The following is a 21,003-nucleotide window of genomic DNA, read 5'->3' on the forward strand; positions in this document are numbered from 1 at the left end:
TGTAAACAGTGACATTTGAATTTCTGAAGGAAGTTAACGCTTTTGTAAACATTCTGTCATCTTTTGAGCATTACAAATGTGATTTATTGATAGATGCAGTTGCTCTAAAATGGCTGCTAAGTCAAATAAGTTAGAAACAGTAGCATTGAAAATTTGACTTCACTTTTGGAGCCCTTAAATTCTGAATTGTTACAAACTTGCTCAGTGGCCTTTTTGTTACCGACACTTGTTCAGTAAAAGGGTATATCGCAGACATTGAGTTTGAATAATAAAACAGCTGTTTTGTGAGGGGAAAAAGGTCTTCGGTGAAAGCTTCAATTTTAGCATGTTGTTATTGCTCTCCTGGCTTATGTTACCTTTTGAACATTTGGAAGAGGCCATTTGGTCCCCTCGAGCCTGTTCCGCCAAAGTGAAATTTATCACGAGGGATGAAAGTGGTTATCTGCCTCCGGGGGAGCCATTTAGTTACAATTTAAAAGTTTTTGTACAATAAGTGAAATTTTCACGAGGTCCTGTCTGGCCTCAGAATTTCTCTTGAATTTTTTCCTTGTGCAGTATCATGAAATGAAATTATTTTATAAAAAAGCATTGCACAGCAAGTAGCTATTTTAATTGACAATCCGTCAATGTATTAGAAACAACTCTGACAGAATTCTTTATGTATAACCTTTATGCCATGTTTATTTTCCAAGGACTTCAATAGGTAAAACTCCATGACCTTTCTCTAATCTTGTGTTTATATAATATATTACTTGAATGGTTGTATTGAATTAAGCTCAAGGGTAAGTGGTGCACTTGCAAATGTTGTCGAGCTTCAAGTGAAGCAAGTTTTTGAAAAGGGTAGTGGGAACTTTATTCTGGATTTGTTTCACACTTTGTCAAACTTGCTTTGAGTTTTAAGTGCTGAAAAACTGTGCTCCAAAGCTAGCTGTCATTTTAGCCAAGTTGTTCCAGTGGAACTATGACACTGGTGCCAAGTATAATATTCCCCAGGAATGTCCTATCCACAAAAGGGTCATGGGTAGTGTCGTGGTTCCCCAGGACGACAATTCGTTCACATCGGTTTAAAACAGAGAGTCTGAGCAGCGATCTTCCAAGCAATAGACTTTATTTCTCAGCACAAGCGATAAAGCCGGGAACGTCCGGAACACTCCAAAGAGCCCTTGGGCTTACAATCTTTTATGTACATTTCAGCCTCATATCTCAAGATCCTCATCTCCCTTTTACAGCCTGTCCTTGGTTGTTATCTTACCCTACAGCCCGACCTTTCTTTGGCCACCATTAATTTTAGTTGACCCTTTATCTGTTTTCTTTGCAATTGGTCGCTCCCTGTTATATCTCTTTGTCTCTTAAACCATGGTGGTTATAACTCTTGCTCTTATCTGAACTTTTCTGTTTGTATAATAATCGTGGTTTTGCAGGCTAAGGCCGAATGTGTTTAGAAGAAAAAGACATTCAGAAGAAAAAGACATTCTCTCTGCTGATTTATGGTCCACTATTAAGTTGAACCACCGAGCAGTCTTCCTTGTTTTCTTAAGTGACTATTGTCTGCTTTCCTTAATTAGTGATTGCTATATTACTTCTCTAGTTTCTCCACTTTGATCATATCGACTACACTTGATTATATTAGGTCACACGAAGTTATTTTAGGTTATATACCCATCTCACTACTCACCTAAATCTGCTATATCATTTTACTAAAACCTGTGAATCTGAATTTCATACCTAGCTCATACAATATCTAATACAATTTCCCTTACAAGTGAATCTGAATTTCATACTAAACTCATACAATATCCAGTACAATTTCCCTTACAAGTCCCCCCTTTGAGGCTATTCCCTAGCCTCATCCCAATTACCAAGCTCAAATAATCCCCTTGCTCAATCCCATTTGTATTTTATTTTAATCACTTTTCCCAGGCGATGTGGAGGAGCCGACTATTTTGGTCAGGGATCAGTGTCCCTATTCTAACTTTATCATAATTTGTCTATCCTGGTTCTGATTTTTGGGTTGCTCCTCCAGATTGCCTGCCCCTGACAGTCATCAGCCAAAAACCTTCCCACTCTTGTCTAGGGAAGGGAAAAAGACTGATTCCTGTGTACAGACTAAGTTCTCCTGGTTTCGCGCGGACTTCAGCAAGGTGCTGTTGTTTCCACAAGGTGATCTTCCACTATTGTAGTTATTTTACAGAGTGACGAGTTTCAACTTCGACCAAGGTCATTGTGAATCCACTCAGCGGGGGCGGCTCAAGATTTTCCCATTCCTCTGTTTTTTCTCTCGAGCGTGAGCTGCTTATCACCCGCGTCACCATCTGCCGCGCTGCCACTCTGGTAAGGAAGGATCTCAGGGCGGGTAAAAAACAACAAAATATCAATCCCAGAATGATTATTGTTGCGATTGCTACAGCTCCAGCTTTGGCAAACCACGCCCCCCATCTTCCTAATATTCTGTCCAGCCAACTCCATACCTCATGCCCAAACCCAGCATTTTCTTTCACTTCTTTCTTAAGATTTTTTAACTTATTCATGGCTTGTGTAAATGACCCTTCTGGATTAGTGTTATTAGGGATAAATGTGCAGCACTGATCCCCAAACATAACACACACCCCTCCTTTCTCTGCCAGGAACCAATCTAACGCCTGTCGATTTTGCCACGCCATTTTGCTGGTCGCATCCAACTGCTCTCCTAAGGCCTCCAGGGCATCATTCGTATAATTAATAAACCTCTGCTGATTATAATAGATGTAATTGATCCACTCAGTATTCTTGCTGGGTGTGATCCAAACAAAGAGGGATTCAAACCCTGCAGCTATTTCGTTCCTAGCTTTGAACTCATTCGGGATGCCGCGGGGCTGTCCGATTGCGTCCAATTTTATCGTAGGGTCAGGGGTATATGCCCTCTTAACTTTTTGTGATTTAATTTCTCTTTCCACCTGTAGTATCACAATGCTCTGGGCAAGCATAACTCGAGCACATAGTCCTTTCCAATTCTGTGGTAATTTTGCCAATAGCCCTTTCTCCGGGCCACAAAGCCACCAGAGATCGGCCAGTTGATTTTCTTGATAGTCTAACACATAAGGAGGGGGTGCCCATCCCCCTCCTGAGAGGATCAGATAAAGAGCATCGGTTATATTCCAAATCCTTTCACACTCTCCTGTGTAATTTCCCACACTACTTCCTGTGCTACTTTCCCTCCAATAGCAATCTTGGATTTGTAAGTTGGGCTCTACACTCCATTCCTTTGGGACCGCGTCCACTGCCGTTTTTGGCCACTTTGGACATCTGTGGGTCAAGTTGTAGATGCCCTTTTTTACCCCAGCAAACAGGATGCAGTGGTATTGACACAACGGCGGCTCACCTTTACAAAGGTTATCACATGCGGATCCGGAACAGTTTATCTTCTCATACGAGTAGTTCCGATTCCCTATCATATGATACCTTATATATGTGGTATATGGACGGCAATTTTCCTTTCTCCAGCTTTGTTGCCTGGTTCTACAGTCTCCTGATCCCCATGGTATATCAGTTACTTGGGTGTTAGGTTTCTCTGATGCACATACCACACACTCTTTCCCATCACTGTTTTTCTGACCTGTATACTCAGCCCATTTCCACCATTTGTTTTTCTGCGCTTTTCCCCAAATAGTATTTGTGCTCACTAATCGTTCACGTTTTGTTCGTCTTAATACTCTATCTTCCTGATTCTGCACCCTTATGTCTTCTGTATCCCATTCTCCTTTTCTATGGGTCACGGAAGTCCCTAAGGGAAATAGTTTCCAAGTCCCAGGTGGGGAATGGGGCCCCTTCCCTGTCCTCACCTCCCTCGGCACCTTGACTAATAGGCTCAGGCTGGGCATTTGTATCATCAGCCAGCTCATGTACAGAACTACTTTCATCATCCTCTATTCTTTTTGTTCTTCCTTGGCTCTGTTCCTCCTCCCCACGATTCTCCCCGTGTATTTCTATTTCTTCCTCGCTATCACCTCTATCCACTCTGTGTACTTCTTCAATTTCCCTTCTCTCCCCCACCCCTGGTACCGTTCTGGTACAATGGTTCAAGTGATACCACAGTGTACTGCCTTCTACTTGCAACGCCGTGGGAGACACTTTGGTGACTTCAAACGGTCCTTCTCGTCTCGGTTCGTTCCAACGTCTCCGGAACTTTCTGATGTATACTCGATCTCCAGGCTTGATCTGATGTTCTGTTACCGGATTCTCCTCCTCCTTGGCTTTTTCCTGTTCAAATATAGTTCTATGTATAACAGTTAATTGTTGTATATATTCTTTTGTGCTTTGATCTAAACATTCTAGCGTAGGACCTCCTGATCCCCTGATCTTAGGTACCGGCATTACTCTTCCTGTCATCATTTCATGTGGGCTCAAATGTGTGATTCTGTTTTCCTGACTCCTGTATTGCATTAGAGCCAATGGCAGAGCATCTATCCAGTTTTTCCCTGTTTCATTGCAAATTTTGCTTATTTTAGCCTTAAGGGTCCCGTTTGCTCTCTCCACCATTCCTTGGGATTGAGGGTGATATACGCATCCAAACTTCTGCTTTATTCGGAGTGCCGAGAGTGTCTCTCTCAGTGCCCTTCCTATAAAAGCAGATCCATTGTCTGAACTTAATTGCGTGGGTATGCCAAATCTTGGGATAATTTCTTTTGACAGGAAGTTAATCACCGTTCCAGATCCTTGATCTTTGGATGGCGTTGCTTCTATCCATCTGCTGAATCTATCAATAATCACTAGCATGTATCTTTTCCCTCTTACCACCTTTCCCATATCCACATAGTCCATGCATAGATGTTTAAATGGTCCTTCAGGAATGGGTATATGCCCTATTGGGGCAGTAATGCCCTTCCTGATGTTATTCTGAGCACACACCTCACACTGACTCAGTATGTAGTCAATCGAGTTTTGCAGGTATGGTGACCAGAATCCTTCCTTCTTGATCTTTCTAGCCACTTCTCCTCTTGCACAGTGGTCCACTCCATGCGCTTCGCTAATTAGTACGGTTAGTAATGATGTGGGTGCTATGACTAATCCCTCCCCATTTCTCCATATCCTGTCCTGTTGTCCCTGTAGTGCTCCTCTATCTTTCCACATTGCCTTTTCAGCTACAGAGGTTTCCTCCTGTAACTGTGCTACATCTTCTAATGTGATATGAGGTTCGATATCCCCCGTACCTGGCCCTGGGTGCGGCCTTGCTATTTCTACTGGGGCTATCGTAGCCTCAATGCATCCTGACGCTTCTTTAGCTGCCTTGTCGGCTTTGGTGTTTCCCTGTGTGATGCTGTCTGCTCCCCTTTTATGCGCCTGACACTTAATTATGGCTAATTCCCTTGGACCCATCATGGCCCTTATTAAAGCCCTGATTTGACCTTCGTGTTGTATTGGTCCTCCTCCGCTTTTCATAAATCCCCTTTGCTTCCATATTGCCCCGAACAGATGGCAGACCCCGTGGGCATAGGCCGAATCAGTATAAATTTCCAATGCTTCCCCGTTTGCTAGCTCACATGCTCTGGTCAATGCTTTAAGTTCTGCCAGTTGGGCTGAACAGGGCTGTTCACATTTCTCTGCTTCTATAACTTCAAGTGTTTCCCCTTTCTGTTCAACTATGGCATAGCCTGCGTGGTTTCCTAAGTGATCCCTGTAACATGAGCCATCTACATACAGTATCCTTTTCCCTTCTGTCACTAGTCCCTCTGCTCTTAAACCTTTTCTCAGTTTCATAAATGTTTTTGCTTCTCTTAAGCATTCATGTTCTTCTCCTTCATGAGGTAATGGCATGTAATCAGCTGGATTTACTCTGTTGCACTTTATTATCGTGATATCTGGAAATGTGGTTAGCATTCGATAATGATGGATCCTAGCAGGTGTCAGCACAAATTTTCCTTGCTCAATCAATTCAGCTACCTTATGGTATACATGTATGTTTATCGGATATCCCATTGTGACCGTGGCTGCCTTTTCGTACGCCCACCAAGCTGCTGCCAGGCCTTGATAGCAAGGAGGGTATCCCATCGCTACGTCGTCTAGCTTGGTACTGTAATATGCTACAGCCTGCCTTCGTCTACCCTTGCAATTTTCCTGCGTTAACACTGCTGTAGCAAATCCGGCTTCTCTGTTACTCACAAATAAGTCAAAGGGCTTGTCATAGGTCGGTAAAGCCAAGGCTGGTGCCTGTGCCATTTCTCTTTTCACGTTTTCAAATGCGTCTGAAGCATCTTTATCCCATTTTAGTTTGGCTTTTAATTCGTCACACCCTGCCTCCTTCATTATCTTTCGTAGTGCCTGCGTTTTTTCGGCATAGCTTTCCACCCATTCTGAACTGAATCCTGTCATTCCCAAAAATGTCATCATTTGCCCCACCGTCCGTGGTTTCGGAACCTTTAGTACTGCTTCTATTTGCTGTGAAGCTATCTCCTTCTGTCCTGCTGATATTTCTCTTCCCAAGTATTCTACCTTTTTCTGGCACAGCTGCAGCTTTTTCCTGGAAACTTTATGGCCCCCTTCTGCTAGTCTTTCCAATAGTTTTAAACTATCCTTCCTGCACTGTTCTTGTGTTCCTGTGCATAATAATAAATCATCCACATATTGTATTAGTGTTCCTTCCAACTGTATTCCTTCTAAATCTGCTCTCAACACCTGATTGAATACATGTGGGGAATGTTTAAATCCTTGGGGCATCCTATTGTATGTGTATTGTTTCCCCTCGTACGTAAATGCAAAGAGATACTGACTTTCTTGAGCTCGTGGCACACTAAAAAATGCCGAACATAGGTCTATTACAGTAAACCATCTACTTTCAGGTGGTATATTTGTCATCAAGGTATAAGGGTTTGGAACCTCTACTGGCATATCTTCCACTACCTCATTAATTGCCCTTAGGTCATGCACCAATCTCCATTTTTCTCCGTCCGCCTTTTTCACTGGTAGTAGCGGTGTATTACACCTGCTCCGGGTTTCTTTTAATACCCCTGCTTCTATCAATCCCTTAATCGTCCCTCTAATTCCTTCAATTGCTTCTGTCTTGATTGGGTACTGCGGCCTATACGGCCCCTGGCATCCTGTCTTTAATCTGACTTCAACTGGATTAGCGTTTTTGACCCTCCCTACATCCGTGTCCTGTCTGGACCACAACTCCTGCGGGAGGGAGTTCAAATCCTGCTCTAACCTCTCTCTCCACTCCAGTTCCTGTTTCTCGATTTGCACTCCTATTGTTATCTGCTTCGGTTTCCCAAGCATTTTAACATCCAAAATTATTTTCGTCATTTGTCCATTCCTGGACGTCCAAATATCTACATTGTCTGTCTGGACAAATTCTAAATCTTGTGCTCTCAACACCATTGGTCCTAGGTCTTTTGATCTGTATCCCGGATTCACTTTCAATGTGACATGTGGCTCCGCCCCAGATACAGAGAACCATTTGTTAACCCATTCATTCCTAACAATTGTGAGGGCTACTCCCTCTAGTCCGATTAAAATACTTCCTGACTTTATTTCCTGTTCTCGTCCCGCCTCCCTTTCCCATTTCTCCTGTATCTCAGGTTCCTGCCCTTCATCAAATATCATTGTACTGTGTAATTCTGTTCTTGGCCATTTGGCTTGTGGAACCCAAGTGTTTATAAGCTTTCCCCAAACTTCCCATATCTGTTTTTTAACTTGTTCCTCTATATCTCCCAACCAATATACATTAACCCCTTCCTTTCCTGGTATTTCAAGTGGATACATTCCCATCAAATCAATTCCTTGTTCAGTGCATTCTAATTTCAGTCCTAAACCTAGGATTGCATCCCTTCCCAATAGATTTAAAGGAGTTTTATCACATACTAAAATAGGTACATGGGTTGTCTTATTTCCAATGGTAACAGGCACCGGCGTCGTCATTCGAGCTAATGTTACTTTCCCCGAGAACCCCACAGTTTTTACAAACTGGTTTGACAATGGTAAGTGATCCGCATATTTCGTTTGCATGCACGTACATGTGGCGCCGGTGTCTATCATCATGGGGACCTCGATCCCTCCTACTCTAACGTTAACTATAGGTTCCTGCTCTGCAGTTTCTGTTATCTGTATGTACTGTCCTACCATTTCGGGGTTCTCTGGGCCTCCCTATGGGGAATTCTGATGGTTTACCGGCCCTTGAAACATCGGGATGCTGTTTGGCGATCCTTGGATCAGTTGTTGGCCTGTCTGCTGCTGGTTTTCTCCCTGTCTGGGGAAATTCCGCGGGCAATTCCTTTTTATGTGCCCTGCCTCCCCGCACCCCCAACACACACCTGAAGGGCCAGGCAGTGGTCCCTGTCTCGGAGTCTGATGATTAACCTGTCCCTGTCCTCTCTGATTCTGATAGGGTGGCCTACCACCTCCCTGTCCTTTCCCATTTCTATTCCAGTCAGTCTGACTTTGCAGGGCGTATGGGTTTTGATAATTTAGGCCATAGGCTCCTGGGTTCATGGACAGTGGGAAGGCAGAAATGTTATAGGTTATGACGGGCTGGCCTCCATCTCCGCTCCCCCCTTTGATTAGTGCAGGTATTTCCTCTGGCTTTTGCTCCACCATCATTGGTGCTATTTTTCTGGGTGCGAGATCCTCTTTTGCCTTTAGCTTATCCTTGCTTTTGATCTCCTCCAACTGTGCCTGATATAACTGGGTACAGTCCCGTGGAGCTCTGTTTCTCTAAGTATGGGGGTGGGGCTACGTTTGGATCTTCCAATTTTGCTTTTTCCTCAAGTTGTACTGGCATCTGCATTCTACCTCCCCTCCATACCCCTCTTCTCTCTTTCCCTTCTTGTTGGAATAGGGCTAATATCTCTAACTCCTTTTCTCGCTTTTCCCTTCTTTTGCTCGTTTTATCCTTAATCTTATAGTTCTTTATCATTCCCTTCTGGTCCTCACACCTCTCTATGGACCATGTGCCTTCCTCCGGCCACTGTGTATTGGTCTTATTTGTTCTTTTGGCCCATTTTTTAGAGACGTGTTCTATATCTCCCCTAAGGGCTGGGAACTTATCCCCTAATATCTCCACTGGTGTCTTAACTTGGTGCGCCATTACTCGTCTTTTTGGATCACTGTCGCAATTTTTGTCACTTAGTCTGTCAGAGTTAGGTATTACAGTGATTATTACTTGCTGTATTGTTTTTCCGTGCTCAGTCCCCTGTTTACCTTTCCTTTGGATTTCTTTTGCCAATATCTGTAATTCTAACCGGGGTCCTGATATCCACTTCCCCGTAGTCCCCTTTCCCGGCACTATCTTCCTCTCCCGGGCCAGAGGGTAGTAGGTTTTCACTTGCTCGTCTATGTGTATAAGAATCCTGTATCGGTCAGATCCCTTTATTAATTTCTCTAGGGTTTCCAATTTTATTTCGTCTATCCAATTCCTATCGACTACTCTTTCCCATTTTACATACGGCCACTCATTCTTTATCTCCTCTAAGTTAATTATGTGTGTAATCTTTTTCCAATCCAGTGTTGCTTCCGTTTTTGTTATTATTCAAAGATTAGTTATTTTCAATCTTGCCACCAGGCAGTTTTGTCAGGGTAATTTTTCAAGTTGTTAGTTATTACCCTACCTATATTCCGACTCTCTCTCTTATTTCTGTCCTTCACGCTGTTTTCTCAGACCAGTTTGTTCAAATTGGTCTTTTACTTCCTCTATTCTAGCTGCTACTCCCCTTTCCTGTGGTTAAAATCCACTCCTGTGCTTTTGGCTACTGTATTAGGTCAGAGAGTGATCTCTCACTGATCTCTCTCCCTCTCGGTTGACGTCCCTTACCCGAGGTCCTGGGTAGGTTTGGACTGGCAGGTTTTCCCACACTTACTCTCTTCTGGGCAAGTCGTGACCTGAAAAACCCGCTCCAAACCGCTCGACTTAACCTAATTGCATTACTTTAGCTTTCAGCCTTTTTCCCGTCTCACTTTTTACCCATTCACAGACAATACAGTATTCGCAGCGCGCTTTTGCATGCAAAAATTCTGCTCTTCAGATCAGACTCAGTCTCTCAAAAATTTTTACACAATTTGGTTTTACCTGTGCAGGATATCTTTTTGGGTTGGGGAGATCCAGGACCAGCAGAGAGCCGGGCGCACCGGGCCTCGAGAAAACCCCTTTCTGACAACAAGGATTTACATGCATGCAAGTCTGCTTACCTTGTTGACAGAAGGCCGGCTGGGGACCTCTCGGTTCCGGCTGGACCACCGTCTCCGCCACTCCTTCCAGATGCTTTTCTGGGCGATCTCTCACCAACCCTGCTAAGCAGCGCCAATTTTGTCGTGGTTCCCCAGGACGACAATTCGTTCACATCGGTTTAAAACAGAGAGTCTGAGCAGCGATCTTCCAAGCAATAGACTTTATTTCTCAGCACAAGCGATAAAGCCGGGAACGTCTGGAACACTCCAAAGAGCCCTTGGGCTTACAATCTTTTATGTACATTTCAGCCTCATATCTCAAGATCCTCATCTCCCTTTTACAGCCTGTCCTTGGTTGTTATCTTACCCTACAGCCCGACCTTTCTTTGGCCACCATTAATTTTAGTTGACCCTTTATCTGTTTTCTTTGCAATTGGTCGCTCCCTGTTATATCTCTTTGTCTCTTAAACCATGGTGGTTATAACTCTTGCTCTTATCTGAACTTTTCTGTTTGTATAATAATCGTGGTTTTGCAGGCTAAGGCCGAATGTGTTTAGAAGAAAAAGACATTCAGAAGAAAAAGACATTCTCTCTGCTGATTTATGGTCCACTATTAAGTTGAACCACCGAGCAGTCTTCCTTGTTTTCTTAAGTGACTATTGTCTGCTTTCCTTAATTAGTGATTGCTATATTACTTCTCTAGTTTCTCCACTTTGATCATATCGACTACACTTGATTATATTAGGTCACACGAAGTTATTTTAGGTTATATACCCATCTCACTACTCACCTAAATCTGCTATATCATTTTACTAAAACCTGTGAATCTGAATTTCATACCTAGCTCATACAATATCTAATACAATTTCCCTTACAAGTGAATCTGAATTTCATACTAAACTCATACAATATCCAGTACAATTTCCCTTACAGTAGTCTGGCCAATTTACTGCCTAATGTTCTCAGTCATCAGAAAAGTGGTGGCAGGTACCACTGATAGTGCTATCAAGCAACACTTAATCACTAGTAACCTGCTCACAGATATTCGGCTTGGGCTTTGCCCTGGCCAATTGACTCCAGACATTTTGGCATCATTGGTCCAAGAACTGAACTTGAGGTAAACCTGACTAACTATCCTTCACACTAAGGCAGAATGTGACCAGGTGTGACATCCAGGAGCCTTAAGTAAATTTTAGGTTAGTGGGAATCAAAGAAAACTCCAACCCTTGGAGTTATACCTAACACAAAGGAAGTGTGTCTCAACCATGTTCAACTGCTTTATCAACAATCATCCCTGCATCATGAGGTCAAAAGTTGAGATGTTAGCAGATGCTTGCAGTGTGTTCTGTTCCATTTGCAACTCCCAGAATAATAAGTCACCCTGAACTGCACATAGCAAGAATTTTTTATTTCTTCTTCTTTGGAATGTAGACCTCACTGGCTAGGCATTTATAGCCCATCCCTAATTTCTCTTGAGAAGTGGTGAGCTGCCTTCTTGAACTGTTGCAGTACATGTGGTTTGGGTACACCCACAGTGCTGTTAGGGAATTCCGGGAATTTGTTTTGGTGGAGGGAGGGGACATGTGTTTCTAGCTGATAGTCGTCGAGAGTTTGGAAGATGTTATCTGAGCAAAGTTGGTAGTTTCTTGCTGAGCGTTTTGTAGATGCTCCTACTGTGCATCTGTGGTGGAGGGAGTGAATGTTTGTAGATTGGGTGCCAATTAAACAGGCTGCTTTGTCCTAGATGGTGTCAAGCTTCTCTGTTGTTAGAGCTGCACCTGTCCACGCAAGGCGAGAGTTGAGTGTAAACCTACTTTTTCATAAGAATCCTGAATTTTGCCTTGTGGATGGTAGATGATGGGCCTTGGAGTTACAGAATCTCCACAGTGCGGGAGGAGCCCATTCAGCCCATCGAGTCAACACCGACTCTCCCACAGATCATCTTTACCCAGGCCTATACCTGTAACTCCACACTTGTACCCTGCCAATCCCTGTAGACTCCACAACTTTGGACACTAAGGGGCAATTTAATATGGCCAATCCACCTAACCTGCACATCTTTGGGTATGAGTTACTTGCCGCAGGATTCCTAACTTCCCATGTGCTCTTGTAATCTTGGTATTTATATGGCCAATTCAGTTTCTCATCAATGGTAATTCTCCCCCACCCCGCCCCAGGGTGTTGATGGTGGGGACTTCAATGATAGTAATGCCACTCAACGTTAGGGGGGGCAATGGTTCGATTCTCTCTTGTTGGAGATGGTCATTGCCTGGCACTGATGTGGCACAAATGTTACTTACCACCTGTCAGCACATGCCTGGATATTGTCGAGGTCTTGTTGTATTTGGACATGGACTGCTTTAGTATCTGAGGAGTCATGAATGGTACTGAACATTGTGCCATCATCAGTCAATATCTCCACTTCTTAACTTGTGACAGAAGGAAGGTCACTGATGAAACAGCTGAAGATGGTTGGGCCTAGAATACTCCGATAAAATCCTGCAGTAATGTCCTGGAACTAAGATTGACCTCCAACGAATAAAACCATTTTCCTTTGTGCCAGAAAGGACTCCAACTAGCGAGGGTTTCCCCCCGATTCCCATTAACTCCGATTTTGTTTGGTTTCCTTGATGACTTTATTAAATGCTGCTTTGATGTCAAGGGCAGTCACTCTCACTTTGCCTCTGGCATTCAGCTCTTTTGTACATATTTGAACCAAAGCTGTAAAGACATCAGGAGCTGAGTGGCCTTGGTGGAACTCAAATTGAGCATCAGTAAGCTGACTTTTGCTAAACAAGTGGCGCAATTGATGACCCCTTCAATCACTTTACTGATCGAGAGTACACTAATGTGCAATAATTGGCCAATTTGGAGTTGTCCTGCTTTTGGTGTATGGGACATACCTGGGCCATTTTTGCACATTACCAGGTAGATGCCAGTGTTGTAGCTGTACTGGAACAACTTAACTAGGGGCATGGCAAGTTCTGGCGCACTGGGCTTCAATACTTTTGATGTGGAGATGCTGACGTTGGACTGAGGTAAACACTAAGGAGTCTAACAACACCAGGTTAAAGTCCAACAGGTTTATTGACGAAGGAGCAGCGCTCCAAAAGCTAGTGGCGTTTGCTCCCAAATAAACCTGTTGGACTTTAACCTGGTGTTGTTAGACTCCTTACTGTCTTCAATACTTTTGCCAGAATATTGTCAGGGTCTGTAGCCTTTGCAGTATCCAGTGCCGTCAGCTATTTCTTGATATTTTCAAGTAAAGTGAATCAAATTTGCTGTAGACTGACGACTGTGATACTGCGGACCTCCAGAGAATGAGATGAATCATCCACTCGGCACTTCTGGCTGAAGGTGCTTGTAAATGCTTCAGCCTTCTCTTTTGCACCAATGTGTTGGGCTCCTCCATCATTGAGGATGGGGATATTTGTGGAACCACCACCTGCAGTGAGTTTAATTGTCCACACAATTCAAGGCAGGATTAGGCTTTGAGGCAGCAGTGCTGTCCACTGTGCCAAGATCTAGACAAACTCCAGTCTTTGGCTGACAAGTGGCAAGTAACATTCATGCAACAGCGTAAGTGGCAAGCAGCAGACATCTGGAATGAATTGAAGCATTACCCCGTACCATCATTGAATTCCCCACCATCACCATCCTGGGGTGTCATCGTTAATTGAAACTTGACACGAACAACCTTCTAAATACTGTGGCTATAAAATCAAATCAGAGATTGCCTATTCGGCACCAAGTAACTTACTTTCAGGAGCCGGGCCACAGGACCGAAGTCAGGTACGTGATGGAATACTTTTCAATGTCTGGGTAACTACAGCTCCCACAATGCTCAGCAAATGCAACACCATCCAGGAAACATATTCATTCTAGATTGGCACGCCATCCATCACCATAAGTATTCATACACTCCACCCGTGCACAAGGGTATGAATATGCACTGCTCTACTACAACTCACCATGGCTCTTTCTGAACCCATGAGCTCGACCATCTGAAAAAAACAAGAACAGATGCTTGTGAACACCACCACCTGCAAGTTTTCCTCAGTCTCTCACCATCCTGACTTGGAAATAAATTGCTGATTCTTCACTGTCGCCAGGTCAAAATTGTGAAGCTCCATACCTAGTTTTCCTGTTGGTGTACTTAAACGAGCGGACTGCTGCAATTCAAGAATTGCTCACTCCCAAGGGAATTTGGGCACAGGCACTAAATGTTGGACGTAATAAAGATATCCAAATCTGAAGAGTGGATTTTTTTTAAAATGCAGTGCTAATTCCTTTTTAAGTACAGAGAATCCTATTCACCTGCTCAATTCTAGTCATATAATCATGAAAATTTATTATGGTGATATAAAGAGGCTTTAGCAGAGAACCATTTGGGGTATCTAATGTGACATAGTACTGTATTCAATTAGACTTGTGAGCAGGAATGTTCTTAGGGGGAACCACTAAAATGAATAAGATTTTGAGTTTGTATTTTCAATATAGCGAAGCTCTGTTAAGTAAATTATTTAATGGTAGCTTGATTTGATTTTTCCTGAAGAAGGGGAATTGAAAGTTATTTTTCTTGCATTCTAGGCGAAAACTAAAGCTTCAACAGAAAACAGTATCTCTATGGTCATGGATAAATAGACCAAAAGAACTGGAGAAGTACTTGAACCCCCTCTACGAAGCCAACAGCTTAGTCATTTGGCCTTCAGTGGCACCGCAAAGTTTGCAGCTTTGGGAAGGTGAGGGAAGGATTGGGTTCCTTTTCAACTTGTGATCTAGTAATAGTTATCATTTTGATTAATTTATTTTAAGGACCACCAGCTTCATGGAAAAGTTCAATATGTGTTCTGTTTGTTTACACACCACTGATGTCAGTACACAATATTCTATCAAGGTATGACTTCCATGATGCTTTTGGACAAATTCAGCACGGCCTCACTGCTCCCAATAGAGTTGTTTATAAGTTCACATCTGATGTCCTATATCTTGGATTTGATGGGGTGAGGGACATAATTAATCTATTCTGGTTACCAATATTTACATGTGAAGCACCTTCAAATTCAGAAAGAACTTCATGTCTGATCAAACACTACAATTAGGACAATGTCCGTCATCATTCAACTTGATGATTGAGTCCATTGTATTACATTAAAACTAGACTGTAGTTCTCATATTGCCACAACTTCCTCTTCTTATTCCCAAATTATAACTGAGGACATTGTTCTGTGAAGCACACATAACAGGAAGAAATGTAGCAACTGGTTCTTCAGTCTTAAAATAGATTGCAATTAATCATACTGGGGCGTGTCCTTAATCAGGCTGCCTCGGTGTATTGATGTAAGGAGTTGAAAGATAGCATTACATTTAAGCAAAAATATTTATTCAGCTTAATAAAGAAAAAGAATAGACAAAGGATAAAATACCAAGCAACTTCTTGAGCATTTTTTAAGTAGTTAAATTTCCCAAAGTGCTTCACGAGAGCACCATGTGCCACCAAGTTACATAAGGAAATACTCAGGCGGATGACTAAAAGCTTGACCTTGCATCTAAATTGTATGCTATGCACTCCGGGCATGAGAACCAGACTGAGTGGGAGCAGGGGAGGGTGGATGTGGTGGTGAGTCAGCTGGGGGCTAGGTGAGGCATCCGATGAGTCTATGGAGGGGAGGTGATGGGCGGGGATAGTGGTGGGTGTGGAGTAGTCAGTCGGGGAGGAGTTTGGATGGCCAGTGGGTGGGGAGGATAGTTGGTGGGAGATTGGTTTTCGTTGGGGGGGGGGTGGTATTTGGGGGTTGGGCATGTGGAAAAGACCCATATCCTGAGCTCTGTAAAGGTTATTGGTCTCACAAGTAGGCTGACATTAACACATCAGTGAAGTTACTGTGAAAATCCCCTAGCCGCCACACTTCGGCATCTGTTCGGGTACACTGAGGGAGAATTTAGCATGGTCAATATATCTAACTAGCACATCTTTCGGACTGTGGGAGGAAACCGGAACACGCAGAGGAAACCCATGCAGACACGGAGAATGTGCAGACTCCACACAGTGACCCAAGCTGGGAATCGAACCTGGATCCCTGACACTGGGGCAGCAGTGCTAACCACTATGCCACTCCAAAGTGTCTTACCCTGAGAGTGAGGGCACCTCAAAGATTCTTGCAGTTGCATGGGTTCAAACGAAGGATCAGTATTCCATAATACCCCGAACTGAAGTTGTAGATGACAAATAGGCTTGGAGAGGTCAGACAGTACCCAGCTCTGTGTAGTTCCTGGAACTACACAGAGCTGGGTACTGTCTGCTTACCATCTGACCTCTCCAAGCCTATTTGTCGTCTACAACTTCAGGAACTACACAGTTGGTGGGCAATGGCTGAGTTTTCCTTCTTTTCAGATAGGCTTTATACAGCACCATTTGATGTACGTGTCACATGCAACTTGTAACACCTAGGATTTGGCCAACGAGTCCTGCTGTTGGAAGTTCTCTATGTACACAATCATTCAAATGTTACCTTGATGTTGAGACCAACTACACTCAACCTTTCTTCATGGATACTTTAGCTCTTGCACCCATATCTGGATCCAGGACAATATTGAGTTAACCGGCCAGCTTGGGCACAGTAGCAGAAATCTTGCCCCTAAGTCAGGTATTGTTCAAACTCACTTTTCAAGACTTGAGCATGTAATCTAGGATGGCACTTGTTAATGGTGTATTGCACTGTTAGTGTTCCATTTAAATAAGATATTTAATCACAGCCCTGTCTTTCCTGCAGATTAAAATATTCCTTGTTATCATTTGAAGATCAGGGGAATAGTCATTACATTTACCCCTCAACCAACATCAGCTTTAAAAAAAAAACAGATCAAGTGATCATATATTGCTCTTCAGGGAACTTGGCTTTGTACAAAATGCTCATCTTAGAATCATAGAATCCCTACTTTGCAGAAGGAGGCCATTCGACCCATCGAGCCTGCACTGACAACCATCCCATCCAGGCTCTATCTCTGTAACCCCATGTATTTACCCTAATAATCCCCCTGACTTGAAGGGGCAATTTAGCAAGGCCAATCAACCTAACCAGCACATCTTTGGGAGGAAACCAGAGCACCTGGAGGAAACCCACGCAGACACGGGGAGAACTTGCAAACTCCACACAGTTACCAGAGGCTGGAATCGAACCTGGGTCCCTGGTGCTGAGAGGCAGCAGTGCTAACCACTTTGCCACCGTGCTGCCCTTAATTGCTTAAGTTATAATGGTGACCACTCATCAAAGGCAATTCAGTGTCTGCAAAGTACTTTGGGCATCTTGGTGCACTGTAGGAAAAGGCACTCTAAAGAGTTCAGAGTGCAAGTTCATATTTGTAATAGAAATTACCATACCTGAAACAAACATTTTCTTTCAATTTTGTGACATTTTAAACCTGGGTTTGTCTTAAGTAATTACTTTGAGAAAATTAATGCAATATATGTAAACTCTAGAGCTGTAAACTTTAAAGAAAGATAAAGGTTCAATCACTTGAACAGGAGTAGCTAGAGGATGAGCTAATCATGGAAAGGTGGTAGATGAAAAAATATAGAACCAAATTAAGGAAATGGGTAAAGAAATTTGAAGAATAATCGTAGGCATTTTCAACTATCCCAAAATTAATTGGTAAGAAGAGGTAGGTAAATGGAATCATGTTCTTTTTCTAATGCAGTATGTAAACTCAACAAAGGATTTGATGCTGGGTCAAATGATGAATGAACCGGAGCAGATAAGTGGGATAACATCCAAGAAATAGTGACCATAGTTTGTTATAATTCAAGATCATTTAAAAGGACATGAGTGTGACAAAGACCAGAGGAATAAATTAAAGGAAAGCCAATTTTGAGAGACTGTGAATAGATCTTGGAAAAATAAAATGGACAACACTGAGAAATTGGTGAACAATGATGTAGAACAACAATAGGAAAGGGTTAAATGTTGTTCGGCAGAGCTGAGGAAAAATATATTCTGCTTTTAAAAGAACAAATGAAACTCCAATGAGATACATGCCATGGATAAATAAAGACCAAGAAATTGCAGATAAAGGAAGAAGCCATACACTAAGTGCATGGACAGCAGGGGAGAGCACAGCAAGGGGATTGCATAAAGTTTAGGAGAGAAGTTTAAAAGAAATAATTAGGAAGGTGAAAAGTAACTATTTTCCTTGATTTGATTCTATTCTATAAGCACATCAGTATACAAGGAAAGTCAGGATGGAACTAGAGCTACTAGGGGCAGACAGTCGTAGTGAAATGGCAGAAGTAGTGAATAGTTTGCTCCATTTACCAGAGAAACCAATCAGATAAACATGAATCATAGGGTCATCGAGGTTTACAGCATGGAAACAGGCCCTTTGGGCGGCATGGACAAGTTGGCCCAATCAGATAATGGAATTAGAAATTATATAGCTCTGTTTAAACAAAGACGAGAAATATTAACGAGAGATCATCAATACAAGAAATCCATCAGGGAATTCAGAAGAAACTTGCCCAAAAAGTAATGTGATTGTGAAACTTGCTACCATAGGAAGTGTTGAAGTGAATAGTATAGATGAATTTAAGCAGAGGCTAGAGAAGCAGATGAGAGAGAATGGAATAGCGGGTTTTAATGATACTTGGTTGAGGAAATTTAGGGAAAAGTTGAATGGAGCATACACACTGGCAGTAACTCACTGGGCCAAATAGCACGTTTCTGTGCTGTCAGGCAAACCAAGATAATTTTAAGGGATTTGTATTGTTAAATGTTAAAAATAAGGCATAGTCTTAAATGGGCTCAATTTTATATTTCTGTGCAAGGAAGGGTAAACCTACAGTTAGATTCATGCTAGACAAAGGCGTTTGTGAGGATTTGCTCAGTTCAAACTGTACTTCTGTTGTTGCTTAGCAACCAAGGACACCTTTTGGGCAGGAAGGCTTTTGTGATTGTGTTTTCACTGAATTCATTTGCAGTTGAAGATAGGAAAACAGAGTTGAATATCTCTCAGCTCTGCTCGAAGGAAAACTGGACAGGACAAATTGGGTGCAAAAAGAACTTGATAAAGTCCAGACAATCAGGGAATTGGGACAGAAGGAATGTCTTGGGAAGACTGAAGTTAAGGGAACAGAGACCAAGAAGTTGAACAAAGTACTGTTCAGGAGAATTGAAGGCAAAAAAGATAAGCTGTTCCAAGTTAGACAGTTGCAGTAGCCATTTTTGAAGTGGGAAAGCAGACTTCTGAGGTAAATCAAAAGTTTGGTGCCATCTTATTACAATATGAGAATCGATAGTGGAAGCATTTGTGAAGAGTTTGTGTAACACTCGAGACAAAGGATTCCTGAAGGGAGAGGTGTAAAACCTGGAAGTGAAATCTTGATGGAAGCAGCTGAGTGAAATCATTGTTTAAAAGATGATTTGGAAGTATGTCTTTTGAAAGGGGAACTTGAAATCATTGATATGGAAGCCAAAGTTTAGTGAGACAAAGTGGTTCACAGTACAAGAATCATCTGGGTGGATTTTGAGGAGAAATCCACATAAATTCACTGAGGTTCAGAGTAGAGTGTCTGACCACAGTCAGCCTGTGTGCTTCAAGGGAGTTTGTGATACTGAGACCATTATAGCCTAAGATGTACTTTGTAACCCATGTTAATCTTAAAAATCTGTGCTCACAGGCCTTTTGTGCCACTGCTGCTCACAGACCTTCAAGTCCCAACTGCACTTAGTTGCAGTGAGCTGACAATTGTTCCTCAGTGGCCTTCTCCCATGCCCCAGTTGCGCTGAGCCGACACTTGCCCTTCAGGTTCTTCAGCTCAGACTTCACCCGACATGAACTAGCTTTTGTGCCACACGCCAATTCCCGTGGAAGTATTTTCATACCATCTCGCTCCACAGGCACACTACTGCCTGAAAGAGTACTTAATTTTTAATGTGTATACGAAATAGAACTGTGTTTGCATGGTATAAGTTACAATGTCAGATTCAGAAAGAACTTTAACTGGTTACTTTGTATCTGTAAACTAAATTTGTGTGGGAGCCTCGGGGGACAAAACCTCAGACTTTTGGTCTCCATATAAACAATTGAAGATCTACGCCCTTGATGGAAATGAGTGTTTTCATACACATGAATTTTCACTTTGTAGCCTTAAAGGGACCTGTTTACTTCAGCCAAAATAAATCATTGCAGTGCATTGTTCTGGGGGAGGCAAGGTATACTCTACATTTGTTACGATGCAGTGGGGATAGAGAACATGCTATTAGTTCTTGAAGATCAAACTTGAAGCTCATACTTTTAAATGCAATGAATTGCTTTGACATACCTTAATACAGCATTTTCTGCAATTTTAAAATGTTACTTTAAATTTAACTTTTTCCCTAAGTTACGTGCAACTACCAGAAGATAATGCAGTGTATGTAAATCCTGGAGCTGAAAACGAAATGTCTTGTAGGCTATACTAATGCTCAAGGACAAAGAACAAAGAAGAATACAGCACAGGAACAGGCCCTCCAGCCCTCCAAGCCCGTGCCGCTCCCTGGTCCAAACTAGACCATTCTTTTGTATCCCTCCATTCCCACTCCGTTCATATGGCTGTCTAGATAAGTCTTAAATGTTCCCAGTGTGTCCACCACCTTGCCTGGCAGCGCATTCCAGGCCCCCACCACCCTCTGTGTAAAATATGTCCTTCTGATATCTGTGTTAAACTTTTCTCCTCCTCCCCCCCCCCCCCCCCCCCCCCCGCCCCCCTTCACCTTGAACCTATGACCCCTCGTGACCGTCACCACCGACCTGGGGAAAAGCTTCCCACCGTTCACCCTATCTATACCTTTCATAATTTTATACACCTCTATTAAGTCTCCCCTCATCCTCCGTCTT

The 21,003-nt window shown here is 42.8% G+C and overlaps 1 protein-coding gene across 1 annotated transcript in view; it reads left to right on the forward strand.

The window, feature by feature from the left end:
- The window catches only part of mtmr9 (myotubularin related protein 9), a 95,653-nt gene that overhangs the window by 63,826 nt on the left and 10,824 nt on the right, over nt 1–21,003 (forward strand). Inside the window, exon 9 of the mRNA XM_078212941.1 lies at nt 14,722–14,873. Coding sequence (XP_078069067.1) covers nt 14,722–14,873 — 152 coding nt within the window. The remainder of the gene's footprint in view (nt 1–14,721; nt 14,874–21,003) is intronic.

The sequence above is a fragment of the Mustelus asterias genome, chromosome 5 (genome assembly GCF_964213995.1).
Source record: "Mustelus asterias chromosome 5, sMusAst1.hap1.1, whole genome shotgun sequence".
NCBI classification, from domain to species: domain Eukaryota; kingdom Metazoa; phylum Chordata; class Chondrichthyes; order Carcharhiniformes; family Triakidae; genus Mustelus; species Mustelus asterias.